This window comes from Aplidium turbinatum, chromosome 12 (assembly GCF_918807975.1).
Source record: "Aplidium turbinatum chromosome 12, kaAplTurb1.1, whole genome shotgun sequence".
Lineage (NCBI taxonomy): Eukaryota > Metazoa > Chordata > Ascidiacea > Aplousobranchia > Polyclinidae > Aplidium > Aplidium turbinatum.
The window spans coordinates 6,089,805-6,111,892 of NC_137483.1; the positions used below are offsets into that span (position 1 = coordinate 6,089,805).

At 37.2% G+C, this 22,088-nt stretch overlaps 1 protein-coding gene across 1 annotated transcript; it reads right to left on the reverse strand.

Annotated features, from left to right (window-relative positions):
• Positions 1-160: 160 nt before the first annotated feature.
• On the reverse strand, positions 161-12,605 carry LOC145780532 (uncharacterized). Its single transcript, XM_082592158.1, has 12 exons — positions 12,356-12,605; positions 8,722-8,861; positions 8,451-8,583; positions 8,095-8,217; positions 6,493-6,572; positions 2,923-3,139; positions 2,746-2,792; positions 2,232-2,274; positions 1,668-1,757; positions 1,356-1,391; positions 1,130-1,176; positions 161-187 (listed from the first exon to the last, which is right to left on the reverse strand). Exons 1-12 carry the CDS (start codon positions 12,603-12,605, stop codon positions 161-163), a joined length of 1,233 nt encoding a protein of 410 aa, XP_082448284.1.
• Between the last annotated feature and the right edge of the window lie 9,483 nt (positions 12,606-22,088).

Sequence of the window (22,088 nt, forward strand, 5' to 3'; positions counted from 1 at the left end):
TTATTGTTGTTGTCAACATAAGTAATTGTCCCATTTCATCATCACCTACAGATGCTGTTGTTTACATTGTAGGGCAGGCCTACCCAAGAAAAATATACAAATTTATATTAAAAATGTCCTGTTGATAATATCTTGCGTCTTCATTGACATTTGTCTTCTTTTAGATTCTTCTTAGCTTCGATTCTTTCTACAATATCAAATTATTGCATTATAATACGATTAAAGTCTCAAATTCAGCAACTATCACAAACAATAGCGGATCTAATGGTACATGATGACGAGCTCTTCAAACAAACAAAAACAATATTTTTTAAAAGCATATAAGGCAAAACTGTCAACAATTTCTGGAAACATGCTCGTTCGATTCTCAAAGCCAACGTTTAGCCTCTGAATGGCTTCTTTCATCATTCTATCATTCTTGTAATGTTTTTTCAAAATGTAATTATGGTAAATTTAATCAAAAAATGAAGAGCCCAAAATTTAGATACTAAATTCCTGTTCTTGAGCTCCTTATTTTTTGATTAGATGGCTTTCCAACCATTTTGCTCGTAAGTTATGGTTCTCTTCCCAGACTTTTTATAGATGCCCCATTCATTGGCATGATACAGCAGCCATGCAATTAGTTGCAAAATTTTTAATATTACTGAAAAGTTACAGTTCTTATTTTTGTTGGCAAGCCATCTACCATCTTAGCATTGCTGACCTTCGATGCATTTGAAGGATTTTTATTGAAGCAGAACAAAAGTTTTGTTTGGTAATTAGCGGTTCGAAACGAAACCAAACTAAAGATTTTTGTGGAACTAAAAGAAGTTGGATGTTACCTGCTTCATTATTGGGTGCAAAATTCCTGGACTGCGCGGATGCCAGAGGTGCCTGTGCGATATTATAATCGATCAAACTTGACCGGTACAGATTGCAAGCTTTTGGTATGATGACATGTAATCATAGCCTACGGATTATACTTTACTACAGCTATACCAACGCTTACTTTAACAACAAAACAGTTGATGAAGCAAGATGAAATTGATTCTGAAAATGTCAATTTATCAATAGATTTTGGCCAAAGTTTTCATCGTAGATGGTCTGTAAAAGTTTATATCTGAATAAAGATAAAAAGCCTCTAACTTACTTTGGCAATTCTCGAAGAAGAAGGAAATTCCATGTACCCACCTGTATCTGAACAACAAATAAATGACGTAAAACGCTGAAAGCAACACGTAGTTGCAATGGATACAAGGCTAGATAAAAACGCACAGCAGCACACAGTAGTGCATGTACACTCTTGTACAGTGTACACTTTACTTAATTTTCTTCGTTTTAAACAATACAAAACCAACAACAAAGTCAAAGAGTACCTTCAACTGGAAAATTGGCTTGTTTTGAAGTACTTCCTGAAAACAAAATATTTAATGTAGCCTATCAGCTAGACAGCCTTAGTTAAGTGTATCTCAGTATTAATGGAAATGGAATACAATAAATTCTTCTCAAACACACATCTTCTGAAACGGTATCTTGATCCATAGTGCTTACCGCCTTATTGCCTTTATCGCCGCCAAAGACAATTTATAGATTAAATATAGGCACACAACAATATTACACAATTTTTTTTTTTTTGCAAAACAAAAGACAAAATTTGTTTTTAATAAGGAAAAAAACTGACAACTTACTAGCTACTGGTAAAGGGGGTGGCTTCTCGTTGGCGTTTTTCTTTAGGGAATGACTGTTACCCTTCATTGTTTGTTTCTGGTGGTGAAGACCTACCGTAATTTAGACATGTGAAATCAATAGCTCTACATCTTATGAGATAAAATTGTTTGTATACGTCTTAGATATGTTTTATACATGTCTAGTAAGGTTTCAAATTATGGATAATTATGAAATATAAAAGATAAGTTAAGCAATTTGATGTATTAGAGAACAACTGCATACTCAGTCAAGCAGGTAGCCTACTAGAGAGACGCAAAAAGTAAGTAGGCTAATGACTCCAACCAGTTTTTGTTTCTATTTATACTAAGAATACGCTTACTATTCAATGATGCTTTCTATTCGCTTACGCTTACAAATACGCTTACAATTCAATGATGCACAGCGTAATGCATTGCAAATCTATAGCCTACAGTTACTTTTTTAATCCTTCATGCAGAAGTCAGATACATAATCAATTGATTATTATATGATTAATCATATTGATCATGGTTGAAAATATTTCTTTTCATAACAAAGACTTTTACCTGAGATGGGTGTAAGATAGATGTTGGATTCAGCCATTGCTTTCTGCATAGGGAGAAAAATAAAGTAGGTTTCAGTTAAATAAATATAAATTTATATGTTGTGTTTAGGTTAAAACCCTTTTTACATGTCGTACTGTTTTGCTTTGATTTTTTTCCGAAAACTTAAAAGAAAAAAATTGAAATGACAATTGAAATAGTTACTCAGTAGGCTACTCTACTCACTCATTAGGGCTACTCACTACAACACTCACTAGTCACTACAACAACACTAAACATTAGCCTATCAAAGTTTTCTTGATTATGCTTGGTCTTCCCACTACCATTTGTATGTAGCCTATTCTTTTTGTTTTATTCGTTTCATTTGAGACAAAGATGTATCAATCTGTATAAGATTTATCACTAGGTTACCGTTCTTAAACGTAAGAAAATAAAAGTAATTGAACTGAAAATTATGTAATTGATCCAACGCAAGTTATTTAAGAAAAATACAACATAAGTAAAGAAATATTCTTACTCGATCACCACCTTTTCCTTTGTTGAACTTCAAAACTGTGTGTTCACCTGCAAAGACATATGTGTACAATTTCACGCATACCTACCACTTCACATACAAATGTATAATCAACAATATTATAAATTTATTATATAGTGTGAAAAATAATATGACCCATCAACCATCATGCTATGTTACCTGTGGCGGTGTTATTTCTCCATTTTTGTTTGAAACACATCACTAAGATGGTAACTATCAATATAGCTGACAATGATCCAACAATACTAAGTGCAATAATGAAAATTCCAGCTGGTGGTTGATTCTGCACGGTAACCTCGAACACGATCGTGTGGTTGAATGGGGGCAGGGCAGTCCGTAGCATCAAACCGTACGTACCACTATCGCTTGTCGATACCTGAAACAAAGCATTTGGGGATTCTATAACAATAATCATGCTTTTATTTGCGCCCATTGCGATAACATACAGTCATACAGTACACTGCGATCACAGATGCGATGCAACAGAAGACAGGAAGCAGCGAAGTGACATATAGTCTTCGAGTCAGCTGCTCCCCTTATTTGGACTTGTCATTTAGTGTCTTTGTAGAGACACAGCCGCGTGCTCTGAAGCGGTGTCGAACCCACGTCCTTTCGAAAGTCACGCAGACGTTTTCTCCACTCGGCTACGCAGCCGACTATAAAGTACAGTATGCATCTACTAAATTATGTTTTGTGTTTTCATGTACAAAACCTGTCACTTTTTGCATATGTAAATGTAACGGTACTGTAACTGGAATATGCTTCATTAGTTATTTAAAACCATTACGACTTTCGTCTTTACAATATAAAGTAAATCCACACGAAAATCCAAGTTAATTACAACTCAGTAATCGTTATTATTTCATTCGTCCCAACTGTAGCTTTTTGTAATTTTGAATAATTTTAACTGAAATACGATTCTTTGAGAAAGGTTGCCTATTAGTCATGTTGAATTAGTTATAACGTCACATTGACGTCATATGTGGGGTTGGCAGAAAACTAAAAAAATTACACCACGTAATACTTAAACAGTTCCTAGTTTCACCAACACAGTTTTACAAGTCTTGAACAGCACATGATTTCTGTTTGCATTTGGTATATAGTTGTGCCTAATTGGCAGTGATGTACGCGCATACAAAAAATATTGACGCCGTCAGCGTAAACGCAACCGTTCGAAAAACCATACGCCGTATGCGTCAACGTAACTTATAAAAAAAGTTGGCAGCGTCAGCGCATACACTAGCGTAAACTCATTTTGTTTGCTAGGTGCCAAACATTCACACGGTATAAATCACTCGAAACAAACAAGCTTTATTCTGAATTTCCACGAAGAAACACAAGCATCTGAAAGTGTTTATCTGACATTTTGCTGCGTTTTGGTTCCAATATGTCTTTGCCCATTGAAAACATTCTTTCAACTGCAGCGCTGGAAGGTATTGGCGTGTTGTAGCGAAAAAGACATTAAAAAGTATGCGTTGATGCTATGCGCTAAAATACCGCGAAAATTTTACGGCGTAGCCTCAAGCGACAACTATCCAAAAAAATGTGGCCGTAAGCGTTAGCGTAAACAAAAAGTTGTGGCGTATACGTACATCTCTGCTAATTGGTAGGCGGTTACGTCTATTGTAGTTGTTAGATGATATTATTGGCAGAAGCTGTGCAGCCACAGCGTTTCAGAAAAACTGGTTGTCTCTAAAATACGTGGTTCCATCATCATCGCTTCAAAAAGTAGCGGATATACCAATTGTAATCGTCGTCGTCGTCGTCGTCTTGGCAACACATTGTGCACGAAGTAATTTATTAATATTTTTGATTATGACATAAATTTGTTGCTTTTTAGGATCATAACCATCACAAAGTATAGCTGATCACAGAATTAGAAACTTAAAGCCAGAAGATGTCTCGTCAGATAGCGCGTTTCGACACAAATCAAGACGACCAACGTGACCGTTAGAATACAGGGATCATCAAAATCTGGTAGCCTACGATGCATTCACCATGTTGAATGACTTGATAAAAAGCAACGTTGAGTACAACGATCGCACCGACAGACAGTTTGCTTTTAGAAGGATTATAATAGATGGACTTGGTAGGCTATTATAAGTGAAATAGATAGCTACTTTACAGACAAGGTATTAGGTTTAATGTTTAGTCTTGGTTACGGAACTATATAGACTACAGAAGAGTTAAGTATACTCGTTATATTTTCGTTGCTACGCTATAGGCTTATGCAATTTTTTTACTGTTAACTTTTTCCGTACTTTCATACACCTTTATATGGGTGTAGTACAGGCAGGGCCGGATTTACCAATAGGCTAAGCAGGCTGAAGCAGGGCCTTAGGCAGGGCCTCAGCGTCCATGGGCCTCGAAATTCGGTTTCAAAGTTTGTAATTCTTTTAAAAACTTGGCAAGTTTAAACCCTACCTAAAGTATATACTGTATATATCAAGCTTTTCAGAGCAAAAAATTCTATACACAACTGGTTTCAACCGCGTTGTAAACAGTCATTATTGCGTCGTTTGCATTACAATAAAGGCAATAATTACGAGAATCTAGTTTTTTTTTTTTTTTTAATTTCGAGAGTAGAATCATCAACTTTCCTTCTGTTGTTAGCGAAAAAGATTTAGATGAATTGCAAGAAGAATAGCGAGCTTTGCCTCAAGCGTGCAATGCTCTCCATGATAGCGATAACCTCAGCCCACCAGAGTTTTGGCTAAAACTGAAAATGGACAACCAAGGTTTAAAAGTTTTTAAAGGAAGGGTATCTGGAAGATGTTGACCCGAAACTTACTGATGAACTTCTACATTTTCATTTGTACGTGAGGCAAACACAAAACCAACGGCTTACCGGTACAGAAGAGCAATCCATTTCCTTCTCATGGAGAACTTTATGAAACTATGTGCAAGGAAAAAATTAACCCTGCCTTTCATAATGTGGAAGCAATATTAAGACTGTTTCTAAGCTTAATGGTCACTAACTGCTCAGGAGAGAGATCTTTCTCAAGGCTCAAAAGCATCAAAAATAAACTGAGATCGACAATGTCAATGTGTCAAAAAAGGTTGTCCGCACCGAGCATTCTGTGCATTGAGAGTGACAAACACACACAGATAAATTTTGATTAACTTTTGCTTTGACAAAAGCAAAATCTCTCTTTGTTTGATGGCTGTAACTATTTCTTATATCCTTGTAAAAAAACCTTACAATTATTGTAACGGTTGTTTGATCAAAGAGATTTAAAGCAAAACTTCCTTAACTAAATTTTTATTCTTTTGATTAAAAATTTGCACCCGTGAATGTGGAAAATGAAAAGAACGAAGAGCTTAATGCACTCATATTTTTAACATTTAAGCAATGACATGTGATGTTGTTTAGAGAGAAATTCTGAGCTCAAAAATATGGAGGGGCCTCACAAATGGAGTAGCCTAGGGCCTCTCATGGTCTAAATCCGGCCCTGAGTACAGGCATGCTGGTTTTCATAAAATGTTGTGGCATAAACAACAATAAAACTTACAAAGATACAAGCAGAAGAAACAGTAATATTTGAAGCTGGCTTTAGGCAAAGAACTCACTGGTAGGCTAACCTATAAAGGCAGCATATTCATAAAGTGATTCGCTAGAATAATTGCAGTGAAGTAGCCTAACTACCGACACAGGCTACTAACGTGACATACGCTACTTCGTAAATTATTTACACATTTTGAAACTAATGCTTTAGTGATAAAGTTCACCTGATTCTTTATAAAGTAAAAAGTTTGCAAATTTCCAAATTCTTTGATAAAATATTCATGCTCAACTTTTTCTGTGAATCCTGAAATATAATATCATTATTATCGCCGGTAATCTAACGTTGTATCAACAGCTTGATAATTTGTCGATGCACAGTAGGCCAGCGTTGGCAGGAAAATCCAGGAGTACTTTTAAACCCGGGCAGGAGATCCTTTTAGGAGCACAAAGCCTTTCCAAGAGTCCCATAGGATGTTAAAAAAACGTTGCAGATATTTTTGCTATGGTGTATTTTTTAGCAGTGTGTTGTTTTGAGGGCCCGGGAATATTGATGATACCAGGCATATATTAACTTGGCTCTGTCGATGTATTGCAATGCAATGCTGCTTGGACTATAACAGGGGTGAGGAACCTGCGGCCCGCGTGACTGTTCCATGTGGCCCGCGTCAAAATTTCTTTACTCAAAATATATTGAAACAACAGCTCAAAAAAGAGTAGGCTCTGCATTCTCTGTATATTGCGAATGGCCTTCTATGACTAGTTAATCCATATTAGAAGGCCATTGTAACAACAGTGTGTACGTCACACTGTGTACGTCGCAATGTGACCAGTTATTGTTAATCTGTCAGTTATGCCATTCGTGAAAAGTGTTTTGCAGAGTTGCCTACTTCTCAAATTAGCAAAATTTTACGTTTTATAATGGCTTATGGAAAGAAAAGAAAGATTGGTGATGAAGGCAGAATGTTCCAGAAAGATTGGACAAAATTTCGAAATTTTTAGTGGGCCGAGTGTGTGTTATTTCTCATTTTATGTGGCCCGCAATACTAAATAAGTTCCCCACCCCTGGACTATAACAATGACCTTTCCATTTTCAACTGTGAAGTGTAGACGGATTACTGTTGGCAAACCATGGAATACTTCTTCTAAGAGCCTTTCTGAAATCTCTGCTGTTTTACTACTGTTTGCTCAGCTCAGTAGGTCTATACTTCATTAAAGTTTTATTTGATTAATTTTTGTACTTTATTATAGTGAACTTTCCATTACAGTCACCTACATTATTGGTGTGCTGTCAGTTATCCATAAAGCGGTGATGGTAGCCTATGGACTAGCATGAGACAAGCTTAACTTTTATCGCAGCAGGCATGACCAATTTTTTGAACATTTTATCAACAGGTATAGAACGTAGAAAAACATTAAAGTTGCAGGGTTTATTCGACCTACTTAACGTAAAACTTGATACGTTCCTCTCTGAATAGAAATTGTTTTTGTGGGTAGGCTAAAATCACGGACAACAAAGATTCATGAACGATGGCGTTTTTGTTATCAACTTTATCATATACAGAATACAGACCACCTAGCTTAATCGGCTCACGTTTAATTAAACCACTCGCTTTAGCGGGCAAGTTTGGCTTGATTCCGATGTGGCCGGATGAAGCAGGGTTCACTGTATTAAATTTTGCAGAAATAAGTTAATTGATTAATTGCATATTAAGTTAATTAGTTAATATATTAGTTATTAGCATATTAGTTATTTGCATAAATAAGTTAAGTTAATTACAGTTATTTATCAGCGAAACGAGAAGCTGGCTTACACTAAGGCTACATACCAACATTTTTCTTCAGCAAAGCAACAGATATAGCTTTTGGATTGGAGCGAAATGGAATCTTACACAGTCCAGTCATGTTAGAAAACCAACTGCACTGAGTGAAAGAATCTTGATAAGGAGAATCTGCATCAAAGATTCAATTTGAAGATGACAAAAAGTGAACTTCAATCGCCTTTGCAAAAAGAGTTAGGCAGGTTAAATAGAATAACTTTTTCAATCGGAAAAACAGCTCTACATGTGATATTATGTAAGTTAATAAACAGCAGCATTCTTCGTTTTTGAAGTTGATATTGTACTTCCGCTTTTGAACCAAGTTACCAGGTTGCACTTGTCAAAGGTTGTAGCCTAACACTCACATAAAACATCAACCGTATAGTAGGGAGATCGTCCACTTTCGTTGTATATTTTCGTGTATGGCGTCACAGCTTGACAGTAAACTTGCATATTGTTGTCCGCTTCCTGCAATCTGAACCGCATGATCGATTCACCCTGAAAAAAATTATAGACCTAATCACAATTCTGATAACTTTTTCCTCTACTTTTTTGTGAAACTAATCTGTAATTTGTTCTGAAATGCAAATGTCAAACTTTTGAATTCCAAATTCTTTTTGGTTGATGATGACTCACCTTTTTAATTTCTTTGCCAACACCATCAACATAAATGATTGATGTACCTCCCACCGGAAAAGCGTCATCATAGTCACAGGTTAACGTCAAATCATTGCCTTTGACAACTGTCAAGTCTTGGTTGATTGTAACAACTGGTGCTAATCAAACACAATAATATCTTCAATCAAAGACTAGAACGTGTGGTTCTATACTCTATTCCAAGGGTCTCAAACTCTAATTGCTCTGAATACGTATAGGCTAATTAGCCCGAGGGCCGCAATACTTTTTTGCATCGCGGAAAGTTAAGCCAGTCTCCCTGGCCTGTTCCGATTTTTTAATTTTGTTTACACGTCCTACAGAGTTTTCGATTTACAATCTCTTCTCTTTCCACAGGTACCTCATCTCCCCAACCTGGCCCCTGCAGCCTAAGCTGATGGACCTTCTCCCCGGGGGCAACGCCACTCCAAAAACACGCCGCTCCCTGCCACAGGGGTTGTTGCAGGCCGGTCTCTTTGAAGTCTTTGAAGCTGTGTTTATTGTGCTCGTCTCGCCGTGTCAATTATTTATAGCCTACCCGTGCGTTGTCGATGCTGATAAAACAGCTCATCTTCATCCCCAATCAATAAACAAAATAATACAGTAAGAACGCAATAAAGGCCACAGTTGCGCCACAGCAGGCTAGCGCTTAAAAAGCCGGGTGAAGTTTGATAGACATTTTCAGATTTTCTGAGCAATTTTAGAGTGAAATTTTATCTTGTTAAGTGAATAGTGAATAAGAGTGAATTTTAATTGTTAAATGTTTGAAATTTCAAAAATGCATCGCGGGCCGCACCAAAACGTCCTCGCGGGTCGAGAGTATGAGATCCTTGCTCTACTTCTACACTCTGTATTATAGGGTTGTCGCAATCGTGGAATAGAAATCGGAAGAATTTTGACATTTCTGCTCTCAAAATCGGTAAAAAAGCACTACTACCACTTCAACTTGAAGTAAAACGAAGAGTAATAAACTTGCTTCACTCTTTTTTTTTTGGAAACAAAGATTGGTTGTTTAACCATTTTTGTTCAGATTAGGTAGGCTACGGTTTGACTCAATAGTGGGTCTACAGGGGGTCAGCATTTAACCACTCGAGATACCATTATTGAAACAAAAACATTTTAAAATATTTGCTTGTTTGTTTAATTTAAGTTTATCGTTTCAACGTACACATTCGTTTTGTACAGCCTTAGTCACACGTTCCTCTAAAATGGGGAAAGTGTGCAACTTTTTGAGAGTAACTAAACAAAGCTGAATTGTAGCAATTTTCTGGGTTCTAGGACATGAAACTTCGATTCAATAGTTAGACCCTTAAGCTATTTTTTATATCCAGTTTTAACCTTGTTTTAATGTTTATTTTAAAATTAACTATTTTTTGCCAAAACATGATTGTCAAAATTCGAATAGACCTAGGCGTAGCAAATGTTTTCAATCATAATACCATAAATATCGAGATGAGATTGTGAAAGACTTTTGACATTTGCAAACAGTTAAAAAGTTTTCGCTTATTTAAATACTCCTAAAAGCAAATGTGCAAAAAGCAACGTTTTCGTTTGTGTTAAAAAACATGCCGTTTGAATATATTTTAGTAAGTTTAGTTAGTTAGTAAGTTTGTCAGCTACATTGCCGAGTGGTGAGAGCCCTGGAAAGATGTTCTAAAGGGCGCCGATTTGACACCGCTCAAGAGCATGCGGCTGTCTTTAACAGGACACTTAAAGGCATGCCTGAAGGTGGTCACGAAGATTGGCTTCCTTGCTTTCCCGTCCAATTCATCTAAATCTTCAATCACCGGGCGCAAGCCTGGATACGACAAAAATTATTAAGTGTGTCAAAATAGACGTCTGTCACCAAATCATAGTCATAACTAATAAAATGTTTTTTTCATGCAACATATAAATCATTGCATCACACACTCAACAAAAATGAGATCTCCCTCAAAACACAACCGTGGCTGAACATCCCTCACAACTAAATAATCAGGGCTTTATTCTTTTATTTTACTTCTGTTTATGGGGTTGTGGGCCACTTTATGTTTTCATTAGCCTAGGCCCTAGAGGGTTATTAATAGACGTGAAATCAAAAAACTGTTATTTTATGCTATTTGTTAAAAAATAAGTAAATAAAAACAGAGAGAGACTGTTCACCAGGCATTTGGTAATAAAATTAGTTTGCGTTCTTCTGGTGACTATATGCTAGGTTACCTCGTGATGTTAAAGATGATAACTAGCTTTTGTATTTCCGACGTTTCGTCAGTCAGCACGACTGACTTTATCAAGGTGGCTAAAACAGGTTAACACAACCTGTTCAGCAACGATGGCACAACACAAAAACATACTGATAAAATGAGTAAAGTAAAGCAGCAAGAATCAGAATTAAAACACGCAACGATACCTAGAGGTTAAACTAAATGCAGTGAATGCCTAAAACCAGTAGGCTACTTTCCAACAGCGTAAATTTATCTATCTATTGGGCCACTGTCAAGAAAGTAAATGTTATAAGTAAATGTTACAACTAACATAGTGGTGGTATGCTCTTGGAAGTGTTGACTGTTGAATCAGGGATAAAGAAGAAACAACTCTAAGATTTTTTTGAAAAAAATAGTAAAAACGGTGACAGTGCAGTAGCGGAGCTAGGAAAAAGTTAGGGACGGATCAGACAAAATTTATAAAATGAATGGACAATGCAAAAAGCGTAGGCATATTTGTAATTTCGTGTTTTTTTTTTGTTAAAAGCAAAAACTCACTTGTTTTTGAAAGAAAACGTGATAAGTTTAAAAAAAAATTAGGGTGGCATTTTTTCTGAACATTTTTGGGGCACGAAATCCAAGATGGCGTCCAAAATGGGGCATAACAATGATTAAGCAATATTTTTGCAAGTATGTATATAGGCTACAATTACAAATAAAATATCTAAATATATGTTTTCTGAGACAGGAAATCTAATGGAATCATCGAATTCAGGTTACATATATGACATACAAGTGCCAAATTTTAAAATGTTATTCAAAATACCCCGCGCACCCGAAATGTATGCTAAGCTACCTACGTAATTTTGTAACTTTGCACCAATAACTGTATTAACTTAAATGCATGCATTTTTCACAAAGAATGCGCAACTAGAAAGCCAATGAACGGATCTAAATACAATGAAACTTGAATTAATGTTCGATCCTTTAAGTCGTATTACACGCGAAAGATGTAAGAAGTCTTAGGCCTTCTGATTAAATGGCAGTTATCGTTAACAACCGACATCTACGGAATTTATAATATTTATTGAATGTCAAAGAAAGCAATTCATCTTCAAAATTTTCAGTCTTCATTTATCACTGGTTGGATAGTTTTGTTTTTACAGCTGAGACCACAGCCCCACACTTCTGTACATGGAATATTGTTCTTGTGGCAGTTGCACCTTCCTTCGCATCCACGTTTACACCCGCACTTTATGAGTTGCAATTGGTGGATTTAAACAACGATCTGGCGTGACGTGACTTGAACATGCATCATACGTCCAACCAAATGCAGTTGGTGCTGGAAGGCAGGGATGGGCTTTGCTAATTGCTAGCTTTTCTCCAAATCATGCATACACAATGAGCCCGACGAATGCGCAAATCTAGTGAACCAGAAGTTGGTGGGAAGTCTTCTCCTTCGGCTGCACGATTGGAGAAGAGGAACCAACGGAGGTCATTCACTTTCGTGTAGATTTTGGATCGATACAAAATACAGACAAAGCGTTCCAACTGCGAGCATACATCAGCAGGAAGATCAGTGTCATTCCCGAGCATTGCTAGTGCATCCAAGATCTCATCATCACAAGACATAAATGCCTTGAAGCATAAGTCTTTGGTTCTGCCAGCAAATCTCCCAGTCATATCGAAACCAGTCAGAGCATGAAACCTAGAAGTGCAGAAGCACGTTTTGGTCCCAAGTTGCTGTATATGTTTCGCACACAAATGTCCCTCTTCAATCTGTCCTTTCCAGTAAGGAAAGTTGTAGACCCGGGTAAGTATGGATACATGTAGATGAGCAACAACAAGATGTCTGTGTCTGGGTAACTGACAACCAATTCTGTTTCATTGGAAACAGTTAGAGCGTGCAGAACAATCAAAGTGTCTGCCTCTTCTTGGCTGTGAGTCAGGAGCGAGTCTGGAATATTAACATTGACCTTGGTTTGTGTTTCCGATGTCACCAGTAGTTTTTTCAGTCTGTTGTTGGAGATGTACAACCTTTTCATCTAAATACTCGGTCAGTTATCCTTTGGTGCGGATATCTGAGAGAAAGTCCTCCAGGGAAATATTCTGGATTAAAGTGTTGTCTTTCACGTGGTAATAGGCTATGTTGACTTTTCCTTGGTTCTCTTTGTCCGCATCTGTTGCTTGAGTGATGTTTCGATGTACCGGTCAAACACCAACCTGATCTCGTCATACTGTGTAGTGTGTACCCATGTTACAAATTATCTGAAGAGAGTCTTCGGCAAAGTCTTGGCATGTTTTCATTTGTTCCGTTTTGGTAACTGCGTTTACCATAGCCATCCCATCAATGATGATCACTCGGTGAGTTGTCAGTTCATCTGGTGGGTCTACAGTGGTATATTCAACTGCTGTGTCAAACGTACTTAGAATGAATGGTTATCGGACAGCTGAGTAACAGTTACCTCATTCCTGTCAACTTGTAGCCTACCGTTGTCTGTTACTACCGGTATCCAGCTTCTCAAGATGACGAAGTATTGATGCCTTATCATATGCCAGCAGGAGGGATCCATCTGAAGCAAACAGTGATCCATCTGAAGCAAACAGCAAACAGCACCACACCAAACTCATACGTTCCGATGCATTCCTTGAGCTCTGGTCGACTTCTTGATATTACAATGAACCGCTGCAACAGTCCTAGCTCTTCTTTAATTTTGATTACCTTGTCTCCCATATGCTGATTTTTGCAATTGCATTGGCGCTTTTGAATGTAGACAGTTTCTTCCTGGTCATTTTGTCCCACACGGAAAGTTTTCCTTCTACAAGATGTTCAGTGACAAAACTTTCGAAAATCTGTTGCCCAATCTCGTCACGCCGAAGGATGTCGTTGGTAGCAGTTTCATTCATAGCTGCTTTGGTGAGCAAATTGTAAATTTCATCTTCGTCAAAGGATTCACATGGGTTTCTCTGCTCGTGAAATACTACGCTGAGTTTGATAGCATTTTGCGTCATTCGGGAGAGTTTTCCTCCTGTAAGCTCGTGGTGCTGCGTTCTCTTTGCCTTGCTACCAGAGTAGTACTTTTTCTCAAAGTCATGCTGCAAATTTGAGACTTCGGGTGCGATGAGAAAGTATTTGTCCAGTGACTTTTGATTCTGTGTAATTCGTACTATGCCTCCAATAACCTTAAGTTCACGTTTTCTTGTTCAATCCTGTGGTCTGCACCGATTGATGTAAATCCAACAACACCTTTGGTTACTGATGCGCAGAAATTCCCTTTCATGAATTCTGCCCAGATCTCTGGGTGCTTCTTTTCTGCTTGGTGCATTGTAGAAATGTAAAGTGGTAAAAGGCGTGCATAATTTAAATGATCATGGGCAAAGAAGTACTTTATGAGTGATTCCAAACTCTGCATGTGCAGCGATATGTCTAGTTGTCTGGGGACTCGAACAAATTGGAGGATAGTCTCGAACTGTTTCATCGCTGAATCTTGTTTGCAGTGCTTTGCGATTGTTTCATGTTTTGGAAGATGTCCCTGGCTTTAACAGGCTGCTTCGCCCTTTACTCCAGTATCACTTCTTCGTTATTTTTATCCAGCAGCCTGAGTAAACCTGTAAAAACCGTTATACCTGTACAAGCACTGTTGCCACTCTATTGTCATGGAAAAGTACTAGATTTGACCGAAAAAAACACTAGATTCACAAAAAAACACTAGAATCATAAATACACAATCATTTACATGCACAAATATCAGGGGCGCCGGAACGATTTTTGACTGGGGGGGGCAAGATTACGAAAAAAGGGCACTTTTGTTTACTAAAAGGCCAATTTTTTCTTCAAGTTTTAAGATAAGATATAGCGACAATCCTAATCTATCAGCTCACTATGTATTGAGTAGGCTAATGATAGCCTACAAGTGTCCGGTACACAAAAAAGGGCATCATGCCATGTTATAATGATGTAACCTACTGTCAAGCCTTAAAGCAGCCTGTGGCCATGGCCGCTAAGTAGTGCTTGAATGACCGCCGGTGCTACCTCCTCAATCGGCCAAGTTTGGCCGCCGGTCTCTTCTGGCCAATTATATAATTTCGCAATAGAATGATCGTGGATTAACTGTCGAAAATATGTAGTATCAAAGAGTGACGCAGAATTAGGTCAGCGCGTCATATTCACCACTGTTGCATTGTGCGGGAAAATTTGTTATTGATGGAATATATCCATCTGCGATCACCAGCGCTATGAGTCTTGTTTGTAATTCGCGACCTTTATTTTAACAAAGTCTTAATTCGAAGTGCTAATTTACATCGGCTGGCAATATTGTCGTTTTTATGTCGATTCGATGTTGTCGGACATTAAAAAGGAGAACTAGGTCAGTTAGGAAGGAGAACTAGGTTAGTTGACATCCGAGGGGAATACATTTTTTGATCATATTTTGCAAAAATTATGCTCCTTTTAGTAATGTCCTTCACATCATTGAAATACTTATTTTATTACCTTGCCGTCATCGTCAACACATGTCGAACGTTATTTTTCGTTGCTAAACAGAATTCTAGGGGAGTGGCGTACTTCTTTAAAATCAGCCACATTGGAAACACTCGTACGAGTGTCGTTAGATGGTCCCGCAGTACTGGATTACAATCCCGATAAAGCAGTTATTGCGTGGTGCAACGATTCTATTGTAGGACGTCGCCCAAGCCCAGACTTCAACAACGCTAAGTGATCATTTTTGTATTGTTTCAAGTTTAATTCTATTTACTTGTGCTATCGTTATTTTTATTTTGTATTTTGGCCTCCAAGCACGCAGATTTGGCCGCCGAGAAGGAGCTCCCGGTAGGCCACGATGGTGGCCGAAAAAAAAAACGAGTTTTAAGGCCTGTACTGTGTTGCAAAATTTTGTGCCGTAGGCCTAGCCGCCTATATCTTATTTTGAGGCAAAAACGAAAGATTATAATTAGGCTAAAAGCGAATAGCAGAAATTGTTACCGTATATTGCAAAATGTGCAGTAGCTTACATGAATTTGAAAGGGCACCACTGCCCCCCCTGCCCCTCCATCCGCAGAAAAATTGAAGGCAGGGGGGCGGCCGCCCCCCCTGCCCCCCCGCTTCCGGCGCCCCTGTGCACAATGTACAAAAATGGCAGCCAATGGCGTTAGTGAGTGTTAAAAGCAGGGAGTCAAACCGTTTGATTTTTCCGGTTCGGGTCCGGTTCTGGTTCAAAGATTGTTTCAAAATTTGGTTCAGTTTCGGTTCAGGTTCGAAGAAACTTAAAACCGGTTTTATAAGTTCCGGTTTGGGTCCGATAAAATTAGGCCTAGGCCTACTATTGCCCAACTAACTAGCCCAATTGGGCGTGAAAACCGCAAGGTTGGCAACACTGATCTCAACACTTCCTTGCTCAATTAACTTGCCTTTGTTGTTTGTTGCACAAGTTACAATCAAACTATATTTTCTATGATGTCACAGAACAGAAGTTGCTTACCTCAAAAAATTCCTCTCCAAAGCATCGATGATAGTGGATCGTGTGTTACGGAATAGGCTATAATTCATCCGTACAATGTGGCCTCCAAGATAACAACATGCTACGTACAACTTCACTTACCACAATGCGAACAATGACGTAATGCTGGAGTGAACCGCTTTTTTCAACCGGTTCGGGTTCGGTTAGGGTTTAAGCTAACTCAAATTTTCGGTTCAGTTCTGGTTAAGGTTCAGACAAAATCGCACCAAAACCGGTTTACAAAAATCAGGTTCGGGTTCGGTTCGACTCCCTGGTTAAAAGTCCTTAAAATTTCAAAATAGAACTGAATTTCCTTGAAAGTGAGAACCCTGAAGTCATAGCCGTAGGGGAGTAAAACATTTGGGGGGGGCGAAAAAAATTTTCCCAAATTTGGCCTTTGCAAATATGTTGTCAAAAACGCAGTATTACTCACAATCATCTCTGAGGTAGTGTAGTCTAAGAACTCCACACTCATCAAATGTAAGCCGACGAAATGCAAGCCTACTATAAGGTAGGCTACGCTACCTACTTTAGTCTACTTTAAACACTTTTCACAGTCATTTGTGTGTATTTTTTAAAGTATTTATGCTAAATATCTCAAATTTGGTCATCATTGGGTGTAACTAAACAAAAAAATCGAGTCCACTTTGAAAAGCACTACAAGTACAAACACATTGATGCATCCAAACAAAAATAGGTGGGGTTACTTTGAACACTGTCCAAACTTATGCACACCAACATAGCGGTAAATCGCTAAAAAAACACTACATAGCAGAAAAAAACACTAGAACACTAGATGCAACCCAAAAGCACTAGATCTAGTGGAAAAATACTAGGAGTGGCATCACTGTGTACACTGTACAAGCTTGGGTTTTCTCTGGTAGCCTACTGTCATTCATCTATGACGTCACAAGTTATAAAAAACAGCTGATTAAAATACGCATTAAAATGATTAAATAAGTTTGCTGTATGTGCGTCACAAAGTAACTTTGTCACAAAGTATTACGTCATAAAGCACTTTTGCATATTTTTTTACTGTAAATGAATGGGGCCAAAATGTCATTTTGGCCATTTTGATAGGGGATTTCAGGTCATTAGAGTGCACAGAAAAAATGCCACCCTAATTTTTTTTCATCTTTATAGTATCATCTGACAAATTAAAGAAAGTTTTCGCTTTTAACAAAAAAAAAGCACGAAACCTTTTTTCATGACAAATGTGCCCACACTAAAACTTTAATGTCCGTAGAAGTAAATTGGGATAGGGGGTGTAGGTGGCTTGGCCCCCAAAAATTTCGAAAAGTTTAATCTTGTTTTGGTCACTTGTTAGGCATGTTTTGATGAAGAAATGTTTTATTTTTTTTATTAAAATGCATACTTTTTTTATGTAACCATTGGTCGCTTTGTAAGTAACCAAATTCATAAAATTAAAGTTGGATTTGGTAGAAGATTTGGTTTAAAATGTAACTTTGCCTACCATTTAAAAAAAACTTCATTTACGACCAAAGAAGAATTTCAGTATTTTATTTCTTGCAAACTTGTATAGCCTAGCATGACGTAGCCTTTCAGCAGGCTAGAACTTCGAAAACCTTTCTGAGGTGTCTTCAACTTCGCTTCACCTGTTCTACGGTATGTATGGTATTTTCAAGGCACATTTCACTATATAGCCAATCTCTTTCAACACTAAAATTTATCAATTTAATTGCTAATTAACTAGGCTGTTTGAGTGAGCAATGTTTACTTCGAAGTATTAGCCTACATTATTTTGTTAGTTTTTGTGGGACAAAAAACTTTTCAGTTCTTTAATCCACTTCTAAAACCATGCCCAATATTGCTGGTTAGGTGAATTAAATGTGGTTGAGCGAGCAAAGCGAGCGAGAAAATCTGGAAAAAATGACAAATTGAATGTTACATGTGAAATTACAAGCCGAAAATTGTTGCACGAACTAAATATGAGTGGGCCCATGGAGGTAGGCTCCCAATCGGGGGTTTGAGAAGCAGTAAATGCGGCTTTGCATGATTTAAGCTATTGATTATTGAGTTTCTGTAGCAAGTTTTTTTTAAAACAATCAAAAACACTAAACAGAGAAAAATGAGTGAGCCTCTGGCCTAAACAGCCGTGGGGCTTCCCGGCCAGGGACACCGAGGGTGATTAACTCGGCCCTGAGTGGAAGCTAAAAATTTTATAAAATAAAAATAAGTTTGAATAGTGATCACCTGCCCAGCACTGTAGATTATTTTCACCAATCCATTCAGCTGTATATTGACATTTGGTAAATTTCGAAGTCGGTCTGGTTTCGTTTGAATAGAATAATCGCCCATTGTTGGAACAAGTAAATGTTCCCTTTGCGTCATATCGAGTGGAGTTTGTTTGCACGATTACATGATCTGGAAGCTCAGATTTGCAATCTGATTTGAAAACAAATTAAGACAGTTTGTAAACTTTTCCTAACAACACTACAGCATCTCACAGGCAGACTTAGACAGCAACTAGAATTTTTGTAGTCTTTCAAAATTAGATTGGAATTATAATTAGAGTAATTTAAGCTTTTACAAATTAGACTAGGATTAGAATTAGAGCTACCCAAGTTTTCACAAATTAGAGTAGAATTTAAACTAGATTAGAATTAGTTGGACGCAGTTGTCACATATCTTTTTTTGGTTGGATAAAAACGCCAATGTGGCAACTCGGGATTAAAGAGTCATTCCACCATCACAGCGCCAAAACCTCTTACGTCATAATATACATTGTAACGTCAGTGAATTGATGAATTAATCGAATTTTTCATGACTTTGCTCATGCTTTGCTGCTCAAGGGTTGGAATGACACTTTGATCTTGATCGTTTTATTGCATTTTCTTTGTATAACGTTAATAAGAGCGCAGTATTCTTCCATTTGCTAAAAATACTGTTGGACAAACTAAATTTTTTAGCAAAACTGGAGATTGGATAAGAAGTAGCCTACTGTATAATTAGAGCAAACAAGTTTTTACCGAATTAGGTTAGAATTATCGACATTTTTCTCTAATTTATCGAATTAGATGTGCTCACAGGTGAAGGTCTGAAACAAAGCGCAGCCTCTGCAAGAAAACAACCTTCCGAGATTTTCATGTTGTGATATTTTACATCTGCTGATTTGCTATGCAGTATATACTGTACAAATCAAAATGGTTGACCTTTTTGTAATACGTATTTACAAGTTGTCGCCAGTGAATTAAACAATAGAAGAGCTTAAAGTTTTTAAAATCTATTTCTTATTCAGTAGAGTCATCATGATCTAATGCAATCCATTTTTGATAGTAACAGTTTTTTTCAGAATCGATGTTTGCACAATCACTTTTTTATGGTGAACCACAATTAAAAAATAGTATCAGCTCATCTTGCTAGAATAACAAAATATAACTTTTTCATGCTGCCATCTAAACCATTGTTTACCTTGAACATTTTTGATTGGAAGCCGTACAATTAAGCGGCTGCTACACTTCATCATCACATCCAGATTTGTAGATAATGGCCGAAGATAAGTCAAATTAGAAACGACATACTTCACTCCATTGGTAACCACTTCCTCACATATTATGGATTCATTTGAGGATGTTCTGTTTACACATCCAACGCTGCGAACATGAAACTGTCCAATATTTACAGGCGCATCTCCATATTGCCATGAACAATAGTTGAGACCCTCTCTTTTGTATTGAACTCGTACAACAAATCCTAAATATCCAGTTGCTAGTACATTGCCAGGTGATGGAGGAATAGTCTCAATACTTTGAAACAATGTTTCTGAATGCATAATTTACACTGTGTTAATATCTAAGTTTTGAATCTTTTTGAAGATTATGGCGTGATAACAGACTTCACTATTCTACGCAATACAGTATATGAAACACATTGTATGTACAACTACATTGTACATTGGCAACTGTACCAGCGGTTAAGGCTTAATAGATTTCAAGTTCAACAAAACTCGGCGAAGTAACTTGTTAAATTAACATTCGCCATTGGCCAAACTTTTAACTTATTTGTTGGTTGCAGAAAGCTGAAACCTTTCTATCTTTTTATGGCAACCCGACAATTCATCAAGTAATAGTTCATCGAACGACAGTTTATCAATAAGCACAGTAATTTATATCGCAATTACAATTTGTTACAGGTGCAATTATAACAGTAATTTTAACCTTGTTTCAAGGAACGTACCTTTACAAAAAAAAGCTACAAACAAAATGAGTATCACTGGTTTCATAAGCGTAGTTTGGTCTAAATAAGATCTGCAAAAAGCATAGATTGAAATGTAATTGTTGCATAGCGGCCAGGGGTGGGCAAACTTTTTTTTATCTCGAGACCCGCACTAAGAGTCTGAATTTGTTCAAGGGCCATTAAGAATATAAGCCAAAGCATAAAATCTAAAATAGTTAAAATATAAACTTTTTTTAAAGTGACCAAAGAAATGGAGATTTTATATATTACATAAAAGATATACAAAACGTTTGTCTCAATTATTTATTTAAATACAACTCACATGTATCAGAAGCATTAATGAGATTTGTGCAGATGGTTGGTTTTGAATCTTTATCTTCGGACTTACAAAGCCTTGATAGGTAGTTCCTGGTAGTTTCGCATATTTGTAGAGGCTCTTGACTAGGCTGTGCCAAAAACGGGGTAAAAATTTATTTTTTGAGATAGGATCTTTTACCTTTCCTAAAAGTTGTAGAAGACAATAAAAAACATAAATGTGAAAAAAAAATTAAAAATGCGGACGTCACACGGTCGCGCTGGGCGTTTCTATGGTAACCGATAGCCATTTTTACTAAACTCGCTATATTTTGATAACCGCTTGAGATAGAAAGTTAAAACACATTTATATATGCTCTGAAAGCACTTCACTGTAAAAAGTCTAGAAAAATAGTTATCAGCAAATACGAATTTTAGTCACAAATTGCGTAAAAAAAACAGTCTAAAACAGTCCAATATAACATTTTTTTTGAAAAACAAAACATTTTACTTTTTACGTCTTGCAGGCAATACTGTTTAGCGTATCAGACATTCTTACAATTAGGATTGCGGGTTTTCGTAAGCATAGCATAGCCCAAAAACAGAATCAAGAGTAACTGAACCATGATCCAAAAATACATGGCAAAACTTTTAACCGTATTAAGACTGGGCTCTGAAGGGATTCCCTGAGTTGGGGGGGGGGCATAAAATGCCCACGGTTTTTGAACGTTTATTACGCCTTTGATATGCATGCTGTCAGTTAGATATTTTACCAAGTGAAAGAAAATTTATCTGACTTTCCAACAAATTCAAATATGTCTTCGAATCATGTGTATATCTATAGCTATAATAGATTTATTAGACAGGCATCAAATCGCAAAAGTTAGATGTAAATTATAATAAAGAAACAAGGCTTTATCTTGCTCGGCTTGAGATAATGAGGTCACGGTATTCCCACGGTAATAACACTTTGCGTTATGTCTCTCACACTAACAACCGTAACGGCTCATCAACTGCCGAGAAACTATTTATTCTGTAATCATCCAGCCGGCAAAAGTGCGACATTATTATATCGACTCAACGTTTGACCACAGTGCTTAGACGTAAAAATTGTTTATTTGACTTCAGTTTGTTAGAAAAGATGCGAATATCGGAAACAAGTGTTGCTTGAGATGTAGGC